Here is a 22,315-nt window from a genome sequence, read left to right as displayed (position 1 = left end):
ATGTCCAAAAAGCCAACTTTTCAGAAAGCAAGGAGTTGAATTTCTAATCTAACAATGCAAAGTCAGACAGCAAAGGATGAATCTGTGCCAATGATGATGTAGCACACACCACAGCATCTCCAGTCAGGGATTGGGAAAGGGTGACTTTAGCATGCTGTGTTGCAATGGCAAGAGAATGATAGATCAATAGAACCTGGCATTGATTTATGAAGACTTGGCACCTGCTTGACAGCCCATTGCATTGGTTTGTTAAAGGTAACCCCACACAAACATCGTTGCTCACGTCAGACTCCTCTCTTAGATCAATGTGGCCCTCTCTAGACAGTACTTGTAGAATGAGCACTGTTTTCTGCACAGTGAGATTTCTATTATTTTCTGAAATATCTTGATTGTTTCCCCCAACCGTACAACATTATCCAAAGTGGTGTTAGTTTGGCTTCACAATCAGTCCAGATCTTGGCCTACTTGTTTTGGAAAGACAAAAGCCTTTTCCATGTGGGCTGGAGAAACATTGCTGACAACTTGCTTAATTATATCTGGTCGTTTCTTTCACCATGATGGACCTCCTGGTTCTCCTTGACCTCTCATCAGCATTTGACAGAGTAAACCACCAGACACTCGTCGACCATCTACATCGCTGCATAGGGATCAGTGAGATAATCCTCAACTGGACCAAATCATATCTTGCTAATCGACACCAGTTTGTGGAAATTAATTCCTCCAGATCACCAACTCTGCCCATCTCCTGTGGAGTCCTGCAAGGGTCCATCCTCTCCCCTGTGATATTCAATCTTTACATGGAACCGCTTGCAACCCTCCTCACTTCATAGAACATCCACATCCACCAATTATCCTCCATCGAAGACATCCACAGGCTCAAGTCCTACCTCTCAATGATCCAGTCATGGATTACCAGTGCTTACCTGAAGCTCAGCCCCTCCAAGACAGAATTCCTAGTGCTGACCAACAACAGTGAACAGCTGGAAATCAAGACCTGCACCTTGGGGGCTTTACACCCACAGCTGGCCACCTGTGCCAAGTACCTTGAGTTTGACATTGACAGACACCTCTCCTTCCCACAGAACACAGCACGAAAGACACAAACTGCTTGGTGCCAACTTTCTCTCTTGTGGAAAATCAAGCCCTTCATGCCAGATAACAACTTCAGATCTGCTGTCCAAGCCTTGTTCCTTTCCCACATGGATGGTGGCCTTCAAAAACTACCTTGGCTCCCCTGAGATGTGTCCCGCATGCTGCAGCATGACTCATCGAAGCACTTCACAAATTCAACCACAATATTATTTATTTATTTAATTTCTTAAATTTGTAAAGGGCACTACAGCCCAGGGGCTTCGAGGCGCTGCCATAGGATATTCAGACCCTCATCCCTTTGCTAGCCCGTATCATCTTCAAATCCTGCTGCATCATCTACAAGGTTGGCACCCTGAAGTCCCCAAGCTTCCTCACTGAGAAACTCAGCATCTCCAGAGGCCTATGATCCACTAGAAGTAAGGACCTGTGCACACTTTAACTCGGCCGGTGTGGGAAGGTAAAAAAACAGAAGACTGGCCTTCTCTGACTATGCCCCAAGACTCTGGAACCTCCTCCCCATCATTATCAGACTCGCCCATTCACTTCTTCAGTTCAGTAAAGAGCTCAAGACCATCCTCTTCAAAGCATTGCTCCTCCCTAACACCTAGAACCATACACTGCACACTCCCCACCATACCTGAGACTAGGTGATCTGATCCCCACTGGTTCCTCCCCAGGCAACGTATAGATCCATTGCTGACTATTGCCGTCGCTCCCCTGTTAGATACCCACTCCCTTGTTTCTCTGCCCCCTAACCTTGTTCTTCCCCAAGACTGTAAAGCTCTCTGTTGTTTCCCAAATCTATGTCTGTGCTCAATAGATACCACAATTTATAATAAATACCCTAATAACAATATGTCCTTTTGAGCGACATTCTGTAACTTAGGACCCGCTGTCAGAAAATGGTCGGACAGTTACACTGTCTGGGATGTTGAAGTCAGAGCAGTTTGGAGAATGCAGGGCTAGGTTTTACCCAGCAAGACACAGTGTGAAGTCAAAGGCAAAGGACACTGAATAACCTAGTTAGGCTTAGAAATTAGCATACATGGTGAGAGAGAGAGAGGAGGAGTGAGGGAAGGATAGAGAGCGAGGGAGAAAACTTCCAACAGTAGGAGGAACATCCTCAATATGCTCAATATAGTGGGGGTGTTGCCACGTTTGAACTGTTGGATCCTGTTTTATATTGGGGTTACAGAAAGTTGAGATTTATTGTTCCCAGAAATTATGACTGTTGATTCAGGCCTTGTCCTGTAGTGCACTTCCTTTCTTGCCATGGTTGCCTTTCCCAGGATGTAGTGTCCACTTTGTGGCCTGCAGTGAATGTTTCTATCCAGTTCGTCCTCTCTTGGGATTCTTTTCTTTGCATTCCTTCCGTGTGAGCTTCCACTCTCTGGATGTCCCACTGCCAGTGGTCAACAGTCTCCAAGGTAAGCAGATCATTGCACAGCAGAGACCAGCCTCAGACCAGTAACATTGAATTCAGGTTCTGCCACCAATTGGAACGTGTCTAATCTAAAGTAGTGAGTGGAATCTGTGTTCATGAAACAGAGAGACTTGTCTGATTTCAAGAGTCAATATCTAAAGTTTATTTGTAAATTATATACAAGATTTGAAAGACATGAAGGGATACAGCATTATCTAAGAGTGATCAGGTCTAGGAAATCAATGCATTTTTAAAAAATACGACTTGTCCAAATCCATGTGTACCAGCGGAACGGGGGCACGGTTATACTCTGGCAACATTGTGACATAGGCTACCTTTTACCTTCATTTCCATGCCTCTTGTCTCTGCTTGGCTTTTCTGAGTTCAAAGATCATGCAGGGATTGTGCGTACAGTTAGGTGTAGGGTAGGAGCAGGAAGGCAGTGGAGCTGGATGGTAGAGGAATTTGGAGACCTTCCTCCTTTATCCTAAGTTAACTGAAAAAGGCATCATAAACGCAATACAGTTACAGTAATACTGGAATAAGATGGATACAATAAATGCACCTGTCCATAAACATAAAATACACCCGATTGCTTACCCTTCCGTTCCTCTACAGCACAACAGCCTTTATTCGATTGACAGGGGATGTTAGGCAGAAACCTGTGCAGTTCCCTCTGGGACCACTGCAAAAGATTTAGGACTACAGGTGTTTGGCAGTAAACCCACTTGGTAGCAGTCTGCACCACACAGATTCACTTGGTAGCTGTGGCTTAGCAGTCAGACTTCCCTCAAGAAGAGTTAGGCAGTATACAGAGTATTCACAATAGGTCAAGAGAACACAATAGAACAAGTAAACACTGACCAGGGCTTGGTGTCAAAGAGATATAAATTATTTATTTAAAACCACACCCAGAAAAACACACAGGCACTAATAGTAAGTAATTCAAAAACACGGTCACTAAAAGATATACACTCCCTTAAAAGAATATTAGACAAGTCTTAAGTAAAGCCCTACTTATTTTCAGACAGCGGTGAGCGGTTAACGTAGATGGCACTCTAATAATTTGTTTTAAAAAAAGGGAGAGAAAAGCAGAGAATAAATTAAAACAGATCCCAACACTTTTTCACGAACACAACAAGAGAGGAAGGCAAAGTAACACAGTGAATTCAGAGTCAGTAGGCCGGATCCGCTTTAAGAGGATGAAAACGAAATGTGTCCCAGGTCACACTGTTCCAGTGTACAAAAGTCTTGTAACGGTTCAAAAAGGAGTTGGACCAAAGAAAGGGACCAGTTAGAGGGTCAAGGCCAGCCCAGTCCAGAAGGTTAAGGGGTTATTATTACCTTGTAGCAATCTTTAGAAAGGGAGGCCTGGCGGACACGGTACCTTAAAGTGGTGAGAATACTCCAGCGGGGGCAGTTGTTCCTGGCAGCGGATGCAAGTCGGTGCTTCGTCCGGTGAAGAGTGGATCTCGTCGGGGAGGAAGACAGGAGTCTGTTGCACTGCCAGGGAAGAAATCAGCTGCAGAGTTTCGCAGGTAAAAGGAGCGGTCCTTTAGTTTGCGGTCCAGTGGTAAGTGGCTATCCGGTTGCCGGGGTGCTTGGCACGGGCAATTCGACCATAGACCGGTCTGGGGTGCGAAGAGAAGAAGGTAAACTGGTTGTGCTCACCAGTCAGGGGAAGAAGCCTCTCCAGCCGGGAGATCTTCTCTGTCGTCGGGAAGTGGTTAGTCGGTTCCGCAGGGCTCCACCGGTGGTGTCGGCTCAACTTCTCCCTCGTCGGATTCTCAGGTCCTGTGGCGACTTCTGAAGTTCCAGTCCCCAAAGCCCTGCTTTTATGCAGCATACCCCCATTCACTCAGCCTAGCTGTCAATCAAACATGCTAAGTGGTGAGCCGGCCGGCTCACCACCTGGGCCAATAACACAAGAGTGCGACGTGAGTTACCAAGGTAACTCAGTCCAGGGTGCCTAAACCCAGACAGGGTGGCACCACTTGTGGAGGCTTCTGTGGAGAAGCCCGCCAAAAGGTGGAACAAAGGGTTCGACTTGTGTTGAGTCACAGAAGAGAACACAAACGCCATTTTAGAATCGAGTCCTTGCAAAAAATACCAACCAGCGAATTAATATTAATGAAATAAACCGGCGGTATGTTGGAGGCTATGAGAATTAAATAATTAAAGTTGGTAGCCTCGAACAATGGGAAAATCCCATAGGGAAATATTTGTAGTCGAATATAAAAAGTAGTATCCACTGCCACCAGCCAAAACTCGATCAGGGGGGACAGAGACGTGCCCCCTCGACTAACAGACCCCGGGGCAATTGAGTTGCCCCGACCAGTACGTCCACAATATGATGGTTTGTACTGGTTTCTGTTAATAATTTGGGACTAGTAAAGCCAATGGTGACTTTACATGCCCTGGGAGACAGTAGTCAGTCCCAGGGTATGGAGTCTATGGTGGGGTGTCACTATGACACCCCGGTGTTACTGCACGGAGGGTGCTGTGTAACACACATAGTAAAAACACATGAGACCCTATGGAGTAAAGGACCCCATAGCCCATAAAACACATAGACAGTCAAAGGAACACCATACATCATGTCCAAGAGTGAGAGAAAAAGAGTCTCACTCTTGGCAGGAGAAAAAAACAAACTCCAGAAATCCAGCAAAGCTGCTGGGGGACTCACTAGGTTAGGAAATTCAGCCTAAGAGAGAATTCTCCCTAACAGGGGACTACACATCCCAGAAAGCAGTTATTTCCATTCCTTTTTTTTGTCCTTGTCACCAAACTATTACTATAAAATATATACATATATTATAACCTGGAGTCTTATTCAATTCAATGCCTTTGACTTTCTTGCCCTCTTGCAATGCTGAATACACAATGCATTACAGAAAACGTTTGGCAATGCCGAATGGCATAGATGGAAACACTGCTTATGTTTGGCAAGAGACACCTCATATAAGTACTTGTTCTATTTCCAATAAGACGATTGCTCTGAAGCTATGAATTTCCTGCCCCACTGGGCCTGTGTTGCAGATTTCGTTTCCTAATTTTGCTTGCTATCTGTTGACCATTCTCGCTCTTTCTCCTCCCACATCTACAGGGACTCTACACCTAGTTCATATGCACTTCCTTAAATGTTTGTCTATATCTGAAATTTTACGTATGCACACAGTAAGCTGGTACTTCTTGCACATTATGCACCAACACAACAGCAAAGCTAGCTAAGAATCCACCTCTCTTCCCACACTATTCTAACCCACCTACTCCCTTTTTAGATCCCCTGAGCACCTGGAAACTATGGGGATGGTGGTGGTGTGCAGAACTAATCCCGGACACATAGCATAGCATAAGATAGCCTGCTCTTATTTGTATGCATGTTTGCAGCAATATGTCTTCCTTTCACCCTTTCCCTCACATGTACCTGAACTGAATGCTTGCAAGCCTTGTGAAGGATCAGGTGACTGCTTATTTTCCTTCACTTGGAGGCACTACAAAGTGGCTGCTCCCACAGATGGCGACTTACAACACACCAATTAATAAAATACATTATTTAAAACATTGTGGTGATTGCCTGAGACAAAGAAAAATACTGATGAACTCGAGGATGCACGATTTGTATGATTAAGTCTGTCTTTAATCTGTTTTATGACGAGCAATGATTTAGTTGTACTTGACTGTGTCTGTTTTTACCTGTCTTCTTTTCTTGTTGCATGACAACTGTATTGTCTGGCAGTTTGTATTACAATGTATCGACTCAACTGTATCCTTCTGGTGACCGCTTTGACCGCATAATCCTTTTCTGAACTAAGTTTGTTTTTCTCTTTAGTCTGTCTTTCATTTTTCTGACACATAGTTGGGATTTGGTATATTGGTTGAAAGCAGCAGAGGCAATAGGAGCATAACGAGATGTGATATGGCACTTGCGCTGACATCCAGAGGCCTGCAACCTGCGCCTCTCCATATGTTTGTGACTAAAGACTGCATGATTCCTCACCATTGACTATGCTGGGTACAGCTGATAAGAGTGGTGGAAAGGCAAAGGCATGCATCCCCATGTCTGTCATTAATTTTTACAGTATGGCAGTGCTTAATGTTAGAAAAAATAAGTGCCAAGGCCCAAATATTTTCTAGCACTCCTGTGACATTGCAGGTGGCCAGTTCCCCACCGCTGCTGCCACCACCCATAGGTGCTCCCCACAGTGTTGACATATTCGGGGTTACACTACAGCTCGCACCTGCTCAATGTGGCTGATGGATGCACTGACTATCACCACTTCATAATTAAAGTGAGTCTTAGATAATAAGTGCCAGGGATCAGAAATAGGTGCTAGGGCTGAGCCCTAGCAAACACCCCCCACACATTAATCAATGGAATATGGCACAAAGGCACTTGGCACTTGATTGTCCAATGCTATGTTCCTGTGTAAGTTGTGAGATACTGAACTATCACATGTTGAATATTTTGTGATACTCTCATGCCTAAAAAGGAAATTATAAAGTATGTGAAAAATGTATTTATAAGCCCACAATTCGCAGATCTATGGCTTATTCTGTTCACCATATTACAATGGCTGTATATGTGTGGCACATACTCGTTTTTGTTACTCGATTTGATAAACTATTATTTATTTTGCAGCTGCCTGCAATGTCTCACAAGAACTTGAAAATTATGGCATTCAACTACATAAAGACGATGCAGACAAACGATATATTCTGAACAATGAAAATATTCGATTTATATGTAAAGACGGATTTAATTTACATAAAGGCTCCAGTTCCCTGGTGCAAATATGTGATATGGGTGTCATTGCATATCCAAGATGTGTCAGGGTAAGTGTGGGCTTGAAAATTAGCACTGAATGAATGTGTAAATGCCATTGGCGGCTGGTGAATTTTTTAATTGGAGGGGCGTAAATATTTGTCCCTGATATGGCCGAACGTAGCGAGGGACCCCACACCACTCAAAGGAGAATTGCGGGGTTTCTCCCCCTGATAATTCTTTTTAAATAATGAGTGAAAATGGTGCATTTTAGAGCACACCTTTTAGGAACATTGTGTGAAAGGCCAAACAGTTTGCAATTGGGTTTTGTAGGGTAACTCATGAATAAAATCCAATAGATGCAAGCCACCACAGTGCAAAGGAGCATTTCTCCCAACACATTTTCATAATGGCTTTGCCCACAATATGTGCCAGTATAAAACATTTTCACACTGGCTGTGCCCATACATTTCCATGCTGACTGCAACATTATACCCTATTATTTCCATATAAGAACATATTCATGTTTGCTTTGGATATAATGCCAGTAATGATACTACAAGAAAACCTGTCCTGTTCAGCCAATATATGGCAGTAACCCCTCATATGAACATACTCCAGTTGGCTTTACCATTAAAAATGCATGCCAAACTGGCTGTACTAAAATGAAAGTCGAGCTACTTATCGTGCTTGCTTTACCAACGATGCCCAATACAAAATGCCATTCCACAATACAAAATGACTGAACTGGCTGCATTGAAATGCCAGTCTAGCTACATAATAACACTTATGCTTGTTTTACCAAAGGAGCCTAATTCAAAATGGCATGCCACAGTAAGAGTAATACCACTGATCCTACTTGCTTTATCAAAAATGCCCAATACAAAATGTCATGCCTCAGTAAGAAATGGCTAGACCGGTAGCATAAAAAATGATAGTCAACTTCATACTAACACTTATCATTCTTGCTTTACCAAAGATGCCCAATACAAAATGTCATACCACAATAAGAAATGTCTAGACAGATGGCATCAAAGTGCAAGTCTAGTTACATAATAACACTTAACATGCTTGCTTTATCAACCATGCACAGTCAAAAATGCCATGGCTGCTCCATGATGTGCCACCACCTTGCAGTCAGACATAATCACAATAATGATGAATGTGATTGTGTGATTGCAAGGCGCTGGCGTGCACTGGGGTAAGGCATGTTTTTTTACTGCCCATCTTTCATAGATTCCCATTAAAGAAATTACACCCCTGTCTCCTGGGTCCCGAGCTCCTCACACATGAACACAATCAATGTGGTTATGTGTGTATGGCAGGCACTGGGGAACCAGGGGGCGGGGATGTTTTTTTTTTTACTGGACATCGTTCATAGATGTCCAGTAAAAGAAATACCATGCCTGTTCCCTGGGCCTCACAGTGCCAATCAAAGTGATTATGTGTGTATAAGGCGCTGTGGGGACAAGGAGGCAGGTATGGTATTTAGTGGACATCTATGATAGATAATACCATCCCTGTCCCCTGAGCCCCACAGCACCTCAGACAGAGCTGATTTTGGCCGCAGGGGAGGGGTTTTGTGCAACAAAGGCATTTTTAAAATCCCTTTGTTGTACAAACCTCCTACCCCCACTCGCCAAAATCATCTCGGACTACCACAAACACACACAAACACACACACACACTTACATACTTACACAACCTACACACAGCAAGCACCCGCTGTCTCATTCACAGTCACAAGCACCCATCATGCACTCACTCATAACACAAGCATACATGCATCCAAGCACATTTAAATAATAAAATAAATATACAAACACACACATTTACACAACATACACACATAACCTACACACAGCAAGCTCTCTTTCATTCACACGAACATCCATCATACACTCACTCAATACACAAGCATACACGCATCCATACACATATTTAAATAATAAACATACAAACACACACATTTGCACAACTTACACACAGCATGCACTCTGTTTCATTCAAACGAACATCCATCATGAACTCACTCAAAACACAAGCATACACACATCCATACACGTATTTAAATAAATAAATTAACATACAAACGTAAACATTTAAACAACATACGCACTGCAAGCACTCTTTCATTCACACAAGCACCCATCATGTACTCTCATAACACAAGCATGCATCCATACACATACTTAAATAATAAATAAATGAGCATGCAGACACATTACACAACACATATGCAGCGAACACTCTGCTACATTCACACAAGAATTCATCATGCACTCACTCATAACACAAGCATACACGTATACACACACATATTTAAATACTAAATAAACAAACATACAAACACACACATTTTCACAACTTGCACACAGAAAGCACTTACACCAGCATCCATCATCATACATTAACCTAACAACACAAGCATGCACGCATCCATACACACAATTTAAAATGAGCATAAACAAACTTACCTTCTGCCGCAGGTCCGGAGGTTCCAGTGCTCCAGTGCCCTGCAAATATGAACAGGAATCAGGACATTTCCTGGTGCCTGCACATGCGTGCAAGGGGCCTGAGCGTGGGTCCAGAGACGCCCCACTCCAGCCTGTTCTGTCTGTATGTGTGAGGAGGTGCAGGAGCGCCCTCCTGCACATACAGATGTGCAGTTCCCCAGCCAGCATTTCCAATGAGCCATGCAAGGCTGGGGAAGCACCCTTAGCTGAAAAGAACAGCTGAGGGAGGGCTCGTATTTTACTGGGCTGGCTCCTCCATAATGGGTGAGGGGGGTGCCAAGATCTGGTGGGTCGATGTCGACTCACCCATTATGGAGCAGCCGCCCCTGGTAAATACCTCCCCATATTGTATGTATTTTGAAGTCACAGCAAAACTAAAATGTGAAATCTAATCGTGCAATTGTTTAGCTTTTACAAAAACTTCCCAGAACTCCAAAGCCAGCCTGTGCGTGTTCCTTTCTTTGAGCATTCATGCAATGTTAGTGTGGAGCAAAAGAAATGTACCTTGTAGTACCAGTGTGAAGTTGTGCTGGTTTATGCCCATACAAGTCTTTTTAGTGGCCACCATAACACACTCAATCAGAGTTATGCTGCCCCTAAAGTTTCTCTTATACTCTCGCCCCCCGCCCCCTGCCTCCCAACCTGCTACACAGGCGAGCTCTTGCAGCAGTGTAGACTATAAAGGCTAGCTCCTGCAATCTAGGCTAGAAATGCTTGCTCCAGCAGCAGTATAGGCTGGACAAGTGTTCGAGAGATTTAAAAAAAGCTGCAGCTCTAAAACAAATGTATTCCCAACACTCGGAGCGTCCTTCCTTGCCTCAAGAATTCTCCACCCACTATAATAGTCATTAATGGCACACGCTGGGACATAATTTTACCAAAATGCCTGGGGTAGCGGAAGTGACATCACACGACCCTTGACCTCTGTCATCACCGGAAGTAATGACATTTGACCCCGCCCCCAAGTGACATGGGAAGTGATGGCATACAACCCTTGACAAAACAGGAAGCGGCATCACATAGGATTGTTCCACCACAGTAAGAAAAATATGGTTACAATATCACTGTAATATGATATACATTTCATACAAGAATGGATCACCATATGTAGCATTAATGTCAGTGTGTATAGCAACAGCAACCGTAAGGCAATAAAGCACTGTCAACTGGCCGGTTACAAACTGTTGCTGCTGTAATGGAAAACAGTGTATAAACAACCAATATAGTCAGAAACACAGAGATCAATATATGCCCAGAACAAAAAAGTTTTAAAAGCTTTTTACAGCCTGTAAACTGCCCAACGAGAATACAGAAGTTGATTCAAGATTAGGACGACCTGTCTCACCAGGCTTTACCACCTGCTGACAGCAGACCTGCTAACAAATAATCTGCAGGGAATCTGCCTGTTGTCCAAGCAAATCACAGTCTTTCTCGGGATAAATTAAAAGACTTTCCCAAGCAAACATTTATATGTGCTAGAAAAATGTTTCTTGATGATTTTGCTATACAAAATGGTGGAGATGACTGCTACTTTAATCTCAGAAATGGGCAAGAAGGAAATCTGACATGATCCAAAGGCATAGAATACCGAAATTGCAAGAGGCACGTTTCACTGCTTGTGCCATTGTGTGTTTCTGCCCAGTGGTATTGCGTACCTCAGTCCATCCATGAAAATATGCTCCATTCCATTTGGCAGATAAACACATAGCCCTGTGTTTTTCTTTGCAATGCATTCTGGGAATTGTAGGGCTGTGTTTAGGATGGAGAAATCAAAGGCTAGCACTCAAAGAATGCATGTAAAAACACATGACTGAACTAGCATCTTCCGATTAGAATGTAGCAGGTATGTCGACCATTCTAGCAAGAAGGTGATGGCATGCCCTAATGCAGAGTGAACATAGTGCATTGAGGAGCACATGTTGCACAATGCCTGTGAGCTTGAAGAAGCAGATAACAGACTCTGGTTGTAAAACCTTTGATTGTAAAAAAAATTACAATGAGTGCCAGATTCAGCAAACAATGCTGTCCTTACTATGCCAGAGGGAAGCTAATTAGAGGCAATTACCAATTGCCAATGGATTGTGGTAAGTGCAACATTTAAAATAAAGTAGTAATTGCTTAAATGTCATATTGACAGGTTTAATTTACTGTGAACATCCAATTAAAAGTACAAAGGAGATCAGAAATATGAACATGGACACCATTGACATGTTGGTAGGTCCTCTTTTTCTGCCCTTAAAAGATCTTTCAAGTGAGATCTTAGAAAGCAAAGTCCATCCTTAATCAATGGAGAGATTGTAGATGTTATTAACTGTGTTGGTGGCCATCTTAATGTCATCATCAATGCTACTGGCATGCGTATTATCACCCCTACATCCAGGGCCTTGCCTCCACCCCCAGGGGAGTGTCCATGACCACCCTAGCAGGGGCTGTGGTATGTGTAGGGGTAGGGAAAAGCATGTCACTGTTCAACAGAGATGAGAGCAACCTTCTCAAAGAAATCAAAGTCACCTTAAAAACCATCTACCTGCCTCACCAGGTTGTGATAGACGACCTCACAAAACATGCTCTGCAATCTAGCACCTGCCTCACCAAATCATGATAGGCAATCTCATAGAGGCATCTGCCTCAATCAATAATCAATACCTCAAGACCTTTCTCAATGTGATATGAAATGCAGGGTAAAAAGAGTCTCCTTATACTCACTAACTTTAGAAGGTAGGGAGTTAAAGAGAGCTGGAAGAAAATACCGGATACCTGTAAAAATCCCACAATTCAAAACCAAATGAAAAAAATCGGATACCTGAAATAATTGGATAAAATCCAAAAATGCACCTTTTGCTGCCCTATGGGCTTTTCATCAAAATTCATGTTGATATGGCTGCATGCTTCAAAGAAATGTTAATGTCCTTTGGACTTAATGGTGCTCAGCATGTATCCAATCCAGAATAAGGTGTCTGCTCTTAGGCCCTTAGGCTGTGAGCTGAATTGAGCTGAAGTGAATTGGGGAAAAAAGGAAGAGTTCATTCCTCAAGCAGCTCAAAATGCAGCTAAAAATGAAACGAATTCTGTTCAAAACATTTTCACACCAGCCAGGGACCAGCTTAAGGCTTCAAATCTCCAGAAAAAGATTTAGTAGTGGGCTGGCCGCTCCCATCTGGGAAGACTTCCATGCAGCCATCTGCGTCTGCCTCAGACTTCCTGCCAGCTCCATCGCCCTGAACAGCAACAGCCAAGGTCTAAGCCTACTCTGTTATATACCCTCCGTGCCTTCCCTATTTTCAAGCCCTCCACGCCTACTGTCTGTCCTTCAGAGGCCAATAGGGACTTTGCCAACAATTGCATTTCAGCTGACATCGTTCTCTTGTAAAGACTAGCTAAGGACATTGTCCTGTCCTTCTGAGGTCACATTGAATTCTGCCAACAATTGTATCTTTTACTGGCTCATCGTTCACATACACAGCATGTCCGAGGTCATAGTACTGTCCTTCAGAGGGCACTAGGAATTTTGGCACCAATTGAATTTTTAACAAAGTGCCTTTCTTGAGCACAACATGGCTAGAGACATGGCACTGTCTTTCATATTTGAACTACAGAAGGGCTGTATTTTGTAGTTTGCAGTGTTCGCTATCTATGTTTTTGTTTTGCGAGTACATTGGCTCCCTTCCTGGAAAAGGCCTCCATAGCGGTTAACAGACATTGTTCCATGCTGAAGGATATTGGTTCACTGCCTGGACTTTTAGAAAAATCTTGAATGTACTTAATCGCAGCATGGAAAAGCAAATCTCGCAGCTTGCATTTCACTAAATACAAAAGTGTTTACATCGCGCTGTGCATTATAGCAAGGAAGCCTGCTTTTCACTCAATATTCAACTGTTTCCATTGTACAGTGTATAAGGCCTGGTCTGGGACTCATATCACAGGCCATATTAAGCATGGATAATATGGGCAGACATAGAAAATACATGTCAACCCCCCTCCCCCCCATGAGGTGTAGAACAGGCAGTGGAGGCGACCTAGTAATCATGGGAATAAGAGTGAAGAGACAAAAGAGCATGTAAAACATTGCAGAATGTGTATCTGCTAAAATGTGTTTGCTTAGAATCTTCACTTTACTAAATTTTAAAACATAAAAATGTCTTCTTGAGATGAGCCAGCTGCAGCAGCTACTGGTCAGCAGACAACCTTCAGCCGCTGACGATCGCTGATGAATCTGGGATGAATAGATGTTTGCCACATGAACAGTTCCAAACTGTTTCTTCTGTTATTCAGGATACAGTTATGGTGAAAGGACAAGTTCAACGCTACTTGACAGGATGAAACAAAAGTGACATACAGTGACGATGTACAGCATAGGCGTGATCCCCTTGCCTAAGATTCCAAAGAAGTCCAAAAAACATTTCAATGGATTGAGGGAAGCAACTATATACTTCAGCCAGTAGATGGAGCAGAGTAAGCAGCCCATATCTACACTAGGGCATGAATTTCCTTTGGCCATTCAGGTATTCTTCCAGTAGGTCTTTGGCCAACTTCAGTGCTCTGTTTGATACTTCTACGAAAGTCACTGTGGTGCTAGTGCTGTCTGTTCCAGATTCAGGAGATATGCCAGTCTCAGTGTTAGTAGCGTGTTCTTCAGTGGTGATAGTTTCACTTTAGGCCAGTTCAATAGCACTAGCTCAGTTCGCAATGGTGGATGTAGAATATAACTGCAACAGTTCACCACGTTTGAGACAGTAACACCATAACATGAAGCATTGTACTGCACAATGTAGGATCCATTCGGTAGTAGTAGAGCTGGTAATATGTCATTTCATCGACACCTGTTGTTACGATGGGTATTTTTCCACTGAAGTTTTGCCGAAAAAATGTTTTGATTTTTTTTACATTTATTTTTGGGGGGTTCTACCCCCAAACCCCTGTCATTTACCTATTTCTTTCTATTCCCGACCCACCACCCCAACCCTGTATATGCCCTTTTCCACCCCCAACCCCAAAAATTGCAAAATGTTTTTTTTTTTGGCAAAAATTCTGCTGAGAAACACATGTCGTAAAAGTGGGTGTCGATGAAAGGACGTCGTACCATAGAGCTTTGCTAATGCAGGTTCAGATTCTAATTCCATTCAGCATGTACGTGGTTGAGGTTGAATTCTGCTCTCACGGGCTGATGTTGCTGAATGTCCCGGCATCTTATGTGGCATCCACACAGTTCTTCAGGGAATAAGGTTGTACTGTATAGTCCCCATGAATTACGCAGGCATGGGTGTAGGGCACCTCATAGAGAGTTTGTTACTTTTGCCTCTCTACTTGATGCATGATGTCCCAGGACTGCAGTTCCTCACACAAAAGAGGTGTTACTGCTGACACAGGCATATTCAGGGTCCCATACAATGTTCATGACAGTATAACGGTGTCCTACACCGATATTCTGTAGATTGTTCTCTTGAGTACACTCAGCAAAGTGTAGATGGACTATGAATGGCCTGTTTCTGAGCCTGTCAGTTGCTCTGGCCATAGTTTTACAGACCAGACCATAACACCTGTACGGAGTGTGTCCAGGAAGTCTCTGCTCTTCAGAAGTTCAACAAATGCTTGTTGTTCATCCTTTAAAGTTACCAACGCCTCTTGGATGATATGCGCCATATTTACTACCTCTTACCCTCAGCGTTTAAATTCCCTGCTGCAATGCAATTAATTTGTCTTTCGGCTGCAAAATCGCGTATCTTGCTTGGCTGTCCAGCCAGTCCTTGGATTTCCTGGAGGATTTTCTTCAAGGTAGGTTTAGCTCCTTTTTTCGCCTCCAATTTAGCCCTAGCCTTTCCTAGGTTACCTATCCTGACTAGGATAGATGTCTACCTGACCTGCCCCATGTGTCTATTACACTAACAAACTCAAGTAAAGGGTATTGCTTTGCCTATGGAAATGGCATAGGTCTGTGAAATGTTTTGTGGTGTTTAAGCTTTGTAAAGCCCTACCCTTAAACCTTTGTGATTTATGCAACATGCTCATGTTTGCCTTTGTTTATTTCTCAGTTGACTTGTTTAGTTGTCCACCAAATGCTACCCTACTCTGCATCACATTTGGATACGAGAGTGCAAGGGTTGGACTACACATTAACAAAAAATGAGTGTGATTGAGAAAACATCAAATGTGGATTTCTACTTGTTACATATAGCGTGTCTGTTCCATGCACTTGCCAAGAGCCACGCCCCCATGACGTGTTAAGAGGGACTGTTTCTTGTCATGTATTCCCTGTCATGGCATAGAACACATAGACCAAATAAACTGGCCATCTGTAGGAGGTGGGGGAATAGATGTCAATTTTGTGCTATACACTCTTCACTTGGGGCTTTGGTATGTAAGGGAAGTGTGTCTTAAACTATGGTGGTGAGTTCATAAGAGGAACAGGACAATGCTCCAAGAAGGTTGTATCCAACAACTGCACAGATTTCCGCTTATAGTAAAGGAAGGTGTCTAAATATGTCAAAACACATACATGGTCTGTCATGTCATCTAGCTTTTATAGATCACCTCCAGGATCTAACAATGCTCCTTGAGCAAAAGCTTCTAATTTGGATCTCAACAAATACCTAAGTAGGCAAGAATACGACTTTGGAACATGCGATTACTTAGTTACATCATAAGGTGGTCAGTTGCAAGTACATTAAGCAGACATAGATTTCAGTTGAGTACCAAGCAAATGCTAGGCACAAACATTTCAGACGAACAGGACAGCTACTAAGGACAGCAAACCCTCTGACTTCTTTACAATCAGGTTTCTTCTGAAAAATTAGCCAAGTTAAGCTTGTGCATTAGTCCACCATGACAAACATGTATTCATACTTGTTGACGGGTGTCAGTAGACCTATGTGGTCCATATATTTGCATTCAAAAGGCACTGTTGCCCCTGTAAGTGTGCTCACTGGCGGGTTGCAGAAATTGTTCATTGTTATCTGCAAACAATTCACAATGTACTGTCGTACCTCCTTACTAAGCTCTGGTCACCAGTATCTATTCTGCAAGATTTGTTTAGTAGCTGAAATCCCAAAGCAGGTTGAGGCTACACTTGCATGTGCAGTGGAGATTCATATTAATCTATCCAGCTTGATCAGTAGTACCCGAACAGGGCCTAATTTTGACCTAGGTACAGTGATTATCACTGTATATAGGTTTACAGCATAGTTGTAAGTAGTAGGGACCCCTTGAGTGTTAGGACTCTTTGCATCCAGTCATGCTCTTTTGTCCTCATCTATGTTTGTGGCTGAGCATGATAATGCTGCTACCACATTGTACAGCCACTGTCATGCAGACTGAATAGCAAGAGCATTGCCTGTCTGTGTACAGAATCAGTTATGTGTGCTGTAAGGAAGGCATGGTATTAAACAGTAAAACAGACACAAGTGACCACAGTTCAACAGTGTTTATTGAACTTCAATCGCGTTTGAAAAATGCCTATCTAATCCTAAATCTAAAGATGGGAGCAAGCTACGACCATCAAATAATAATAAGGTAGTCCTAGTCAAGTCTGTCAAAATAAAAGGGCCTATACTAATAAACCTATTGCCAATCATGACTTCTAAATACAAATGGTGTGGGAAACAATGTTATGTATAAGAAAAGTATTCAAGAAATGATATGTCAGGATATTCAAGCCGTCGGCTTCCCTTCCCCACGTTTTCAGCACGGGATAAGGTGGCACACTCAAGCTTAGCACAATCTCTGGCTTCTCTAGCACGATGATGCAGTTCAATTCTCAATATCAGGGCATTCTCTGCCAAAGTCTTTTTACGATTCAAAGTCTCTTATTTCAGAGGGCCTGATGCGATGCAACGCACATTGAACAGTTCCTTTCTCCTCAGGATTCTTATGTACAACTTCTTGGGTGATTTCCATTCACTCCGGACTCCACTCCGCCGGGCTCAGATCCACTTTAAACACAAAAATTTCGATTAATCTCCCTCTGTCGGGCTCGGACCAACTTCACATATTTTTCCAAACATTCTTTACTTCTTTGAAATCGAAGACTTTTGACTGCGCTGGATTTTGCTTGACCCGTCGCATGACCACTTCCATTCACAATTATTTGTTCACTTTCAAATGAACACCCTCCATCGTGCTGAGATCAAATGTATCTACTTTCGTCTCTCCCCAGCTGGGTACCTTACAGACACACCTTCGATTGATCGCCCATGCAGTGCTGGACCACTCTTGTCAAAGATATTGTAGCTTGTTTCAGAGTTCAATCACTCATCAGTAGTTTAATTTCACTTGCGCCTCTTATCACACGCGTTTTAACAATATTCGTTCCAGCGCATCCCATACAATGTTGCTGCTTGCAACCTTGGCTTCAACACAGACCAGACTTGTATCGGTCTCCCCAACTCACTGGCTTTGTTGATTTCTCTGAAAATTCAAAAAACACAATTTAAGCAACAAAAAACAAACGGGGTGAACAAGAGGTATCACAAGAAATGTAACCGATAACCACTTTGTATCACTGCAAGAACCCAATCTTGTTAATGTGGGTATCCTAGATCATCTACATGTTTCGGCCTTCTTAAACAATATTTCTTCAGAATAAAGAGTGATTCATATATAACCCAAGTTGATATTCATGAGCGGTGTTATTTTTAGTGCAATCGCTGTCAGGTTTTTATTGCCAGCTATGGATCATACAAATTACTTATTTCCTGTTGCAGTAGCCGGTTTTTCACTCAAACAAATTTTTGTCGGCATCAAAGAAAGAGTCTCTTTCACAGTTACGTGGGTGGCAGAAGAGTGGTTAGACCGACCGGTCCCAGGTATCTACTTGGAACAGAGACTTCTGCTTTCTGTTTCTGATTTATTTTGTCAGGACAGACGGAAAAAGTCGTTATTGTATTACAACTGTGAACGTCGAGTTGTCAATTCCGCTCGTGAATATGTAAATCATCGGGCGGCGAGGTACAATTACACCCACTGGCACCGTGACTGATATCACAGGTAGTGGTTGATCCGCACTAACAGCGCATGCATCCAGCTCTCGGCTTCAATTTAATTTCAGGATCAAGGCAGAATGCCAGCCTGCCACAGTCACAGGTGGTAGGTGGGACATGCTAATAAATAAACATATAATTATATATTCCATTAGTGACGAAGATAAATAATTAAGAAGTACGCATTGACAAAGACATGTGGTTGGTCTTTTGAATTGATATATAGTGTATTGGCACATAGGCAGCACTTTATATTTCAAAAGTGCATCATTCTATGTATAGGTGCTGCAATCATTATAAGTAGGCATTGGTTCAAATTCCCCAGAAAAGCCATGCAAACTACTTTTTAAATTTGTTTAATTGTGTATGGTTAAAAAACATTTCAACCATTTACAATAAGAATCTAAAATCGAATTAAACATCAATTAGAATACGTAAAAAATGTCATATTCGATACAAAACACAACTCATTCAATTAATCATCAGCCTGAATAAAACAGTTTACAAAAAGCATTAATTTCCAACAGAAAATTAAGACATAGGGCCTCATTACGAGGATGGCGGTAGGGGGTTAACGGGGCCGGTAGAGCTGCCGGCTCCGTTAACCGCCTCCTTACGAGGTCCGCTCGCGGGAACCGCTAAGGACGCCTGGTTTTACCAGACGTCCTTAGCGGGTCCCGTGAGTGGTCCAGCATGCTAACAACAATTTGTTAGCCCGCTCCCCATTCCCATTGAGCCCTATAAGGGTTCAAATGGGAATGGGGATGGACCGGGTCCGGGTTCCCTGAATGGGGAAATACCGGGCCCTCCAAGGTCAGAATGGCCCGGTATTTCCCCATTCAGGGAACCCGGATCCTGTACCCGGAATGGGGGTAGCCATGCCGCAAAAAGTGGCATGGTTACCTCCTTCCTCGTAATGAGGCCCATAATTCCATACCCATTTAATCCGGCAAGTCACCCAAATTCAATGCTGCCAAAGCTACTGAGGTTGGGTGACCACCTAAACAAAATTCTCACAATCTATAAAATCAGTGCTATGTATATGTTCTTTGAAATATAAAGTGGAGCGTGCTTTCACAGCAGTGCAAAATATCAACAAATGTTTAAAAGTTTCTACCTCATTGCCACAAAATCAACAGAATGCTGACGATTCAAAATTATGCCTGCTTGGGATTTCTGTTTTAGGATATAAATTCCACCTAAATGTTCGGAATTCATTGCGTGCATAAAGATTAGGGGAAATGTTCAAATTGGACACTGCAGCTCCCAATTGCTTATGCTCATAACTCAAATGGCGCAGAGACACATAACTAAGTAACTTATCCATAGTAATACACCAATCTGTTTGGCACAAAACCAATTACATTTTTACTAGGATGAGTTAAAAGCTCACTTGAACTCCATCCAATTTTTGCAAATATGTTATTGCACATCTCTGCAAAATGTATTACTGTCTTTTCTTTCTCAGTTTATAAAATGAGTTCCAGATCGCCATAAAGCAAATTTTCCAGAGGATTATGCCCTTTAGAATAGAGTAACAAGTATCTCCATTTTGCTCTATCATAAATGGATTTGATCCCCAATTCATACCGGATTATGGCAATCAGTAACCATAGCACCCTATGCCAGATCAATCCCTCCAACACACTGGGGCTCATTATGAGTGCCGCTGGAGAACATTTCTTTTTCGCCGCGTGGGTATGGGCAATAACCAGGGCATTACAGTCCCAGCGGACCCGGTAATTGCCCATTCCTGGGCGCCAGAAAATATTAATCCCCATTCCCATTGAGTCCCACTGGCCATGATTTTTTTAAATATTCATTGGTTAAGGGATGGCACCTGCTCACAGAAATATAGCTTTTTCCCATACTGCTTTGCAGCATAGAGTTTTTTTGATTACTGGGGTGATACTGGGGTAATGCGAAAACATGCTTAAAGAGCTATTTAGAGGAGGACAACATGATCCAATAGCATTAGGCTAGAGGTGGGGAGGGGTGGGTGGAGAGTGAAATTGGAGAGTTGGGGGAGTCGTTACAGTTTGACTGGGTTCAGATTATAATACTGCAGGAATCTCTAAAGATTCCTGCAGCTACAACGGAAGACGCAATCGGAAAAGAAAATGCATCACACGAATAAGAGTGATAGGGGTAATTGGAGAGGGCCAGTGAATGAAAAAGCAGCTTAGAGGGGTGGGGGACCATGTAGAGGGGGGGTACCTGGTGAGTGCCTGAGAGGACTGGGAAGTGTTTTTGATGTTCATTTTCAGATTATCATGGGAATACTGTGTGCATTGGTAGTGTTCATTGCCGCTGTATATGCATTTCATTGCCATTATCGGGGGAATTGCGTAAGAATTGGGAGAGAGTGAAAATAAAAGGAGATCTTACGGCCACAGTGATCACATCTAAAGGTCATGGCTAGTGTGTCCCAAAGAAATGTATTCATGCAACATGTACATTCGTCCTGGCCGAAGGCCATGGCTAGTGGGCCCCAAAGAAGCCTCTTGGTGCAACATGGATAGTGGGCCATTACCAACTTAATGTGCAGGTCTCACACACACACACACACACTTCCAGCAGGTGCATTATATTAAAAGCCAAGCTCATTGTTATGCTATACTTTCAAATCTTCCATTTCTAAGTGCTATATTTATTTCTGTTGATTTAATTAAGCCACATGTTTGTTTTATGTTTTATCAGTAAAATGTTTAGTTCCAGTGCAAATACATTTGATTGTGCCTCTGCAGACAGTTTGCTCATACACAAATATACCATAACAATGTCCATGATGTGCCATCACATTAATGCACTTCTTTTAATAAACCACATTTTCTTTCTTTAGAGCAGCCCTAGGACATAGCATCAACGAAAATCTAATCTTGACATCCCAGAAGCTACGATTCAGACTATAAAGTGATGTGTCAATGGGACTTATTCAAATTGTCTTAAATGCATACAAAGAATGTTGCTTGGAGTACCAGTGTGAAGGAGGTCATTGTTACATGTGTACACGATCTACTCAAATGTTTGTTAACCTCTCATCCAATGTGTTTTATGTGTCCTCTTGCCAACAAATAAACATGAATTCGATTAACTAGTAAACGTGTTTTTCCTCCTTTCGTTCCTGAGCTAATTGTTAACACAGTGTTCTAAATGAACGCAGCGAAATCAAAATGTGAGCAAGGAAAGGTGTACCCTAGAAGAGTACCTCCAATGATTGCGAGGTGATAAAAACATAAACACTTTAACATACATAATGATGCATAACGATAAAACGGGAGCTCGAATCATGCATTTTACGTGAAGAAAGCAAACTGCATAACTTAAGTGTCCAAATAGTGTCTATTTTTGTCAACAGTTTCAGTGCAGTCTTTATTTTTGACTGTTGGTTTGTACTTAGGAGAGGTAACTGGTCTCATCCCACTGCATGTTTCTTAATATTTCTTTTAAATAAGATATGCCACAGGCACTGCTTGGACATTTGTAATCTGCGTCTATTTACACTGTGGCTCTTACTGCAATATGATAGTATCTCAGTGGCACACCT

At 42.7% G+C, this 22,315-nt stretch overlaps 1 protein-coding gene across 4 annotated transcripts in view; it reads left to right on the top strand.

The window, feature by feature from the left end:
- LOC138538055 (complement factor H-like) overlaps positions 1–21,870 on the top strand; it is a 981,558-nt gene extending 959,688 nt beyond the window's left edge. For 3 of the 4 annotated variants that reach the window (XM_069641504.1, XM_069641501.1, XM_069641502.1), the window contains 2 exons: positions 7,158–7,351; positions 21,611–21,870. In XM_069641504.1, coding sequence (XP_069497605.1) covers positions 7,158–7,351; positions 21,611–21,628 — 212 coding nt within the window. In that variant the 3' untranslated portion in view covers positions 21,629–21,870. The remainder of the gene's footprint in view (positions 1–7,157; positions 7,352–21,610) is intronic. The other variant, XM_069641503.1, reaches the window with a different exon arrangement.
- The last annotated feature ends 445 nt before the right edge of the window (positions 21,871–22,315 follow it).

This window comes from Ambystoma mexicanum, chromosome 1q, assembly GCF_040938575.1.
Source record: "Ambystoma mexicanum isolate Mex_15411 chromosome 1q, UKY_AmexF1_1, whole genome shotgun sequence".
NCBI lineage: Eukaryota > Metazoa > Chordata > Amphibia > Caudata > Ambystomatidae > Ambystoma > Ambystoma mexicanum.
Note: the sequence above shows the minus strand (reverse complement) of the source record. Positions and strands in the feature narration are given on the sequence as shown.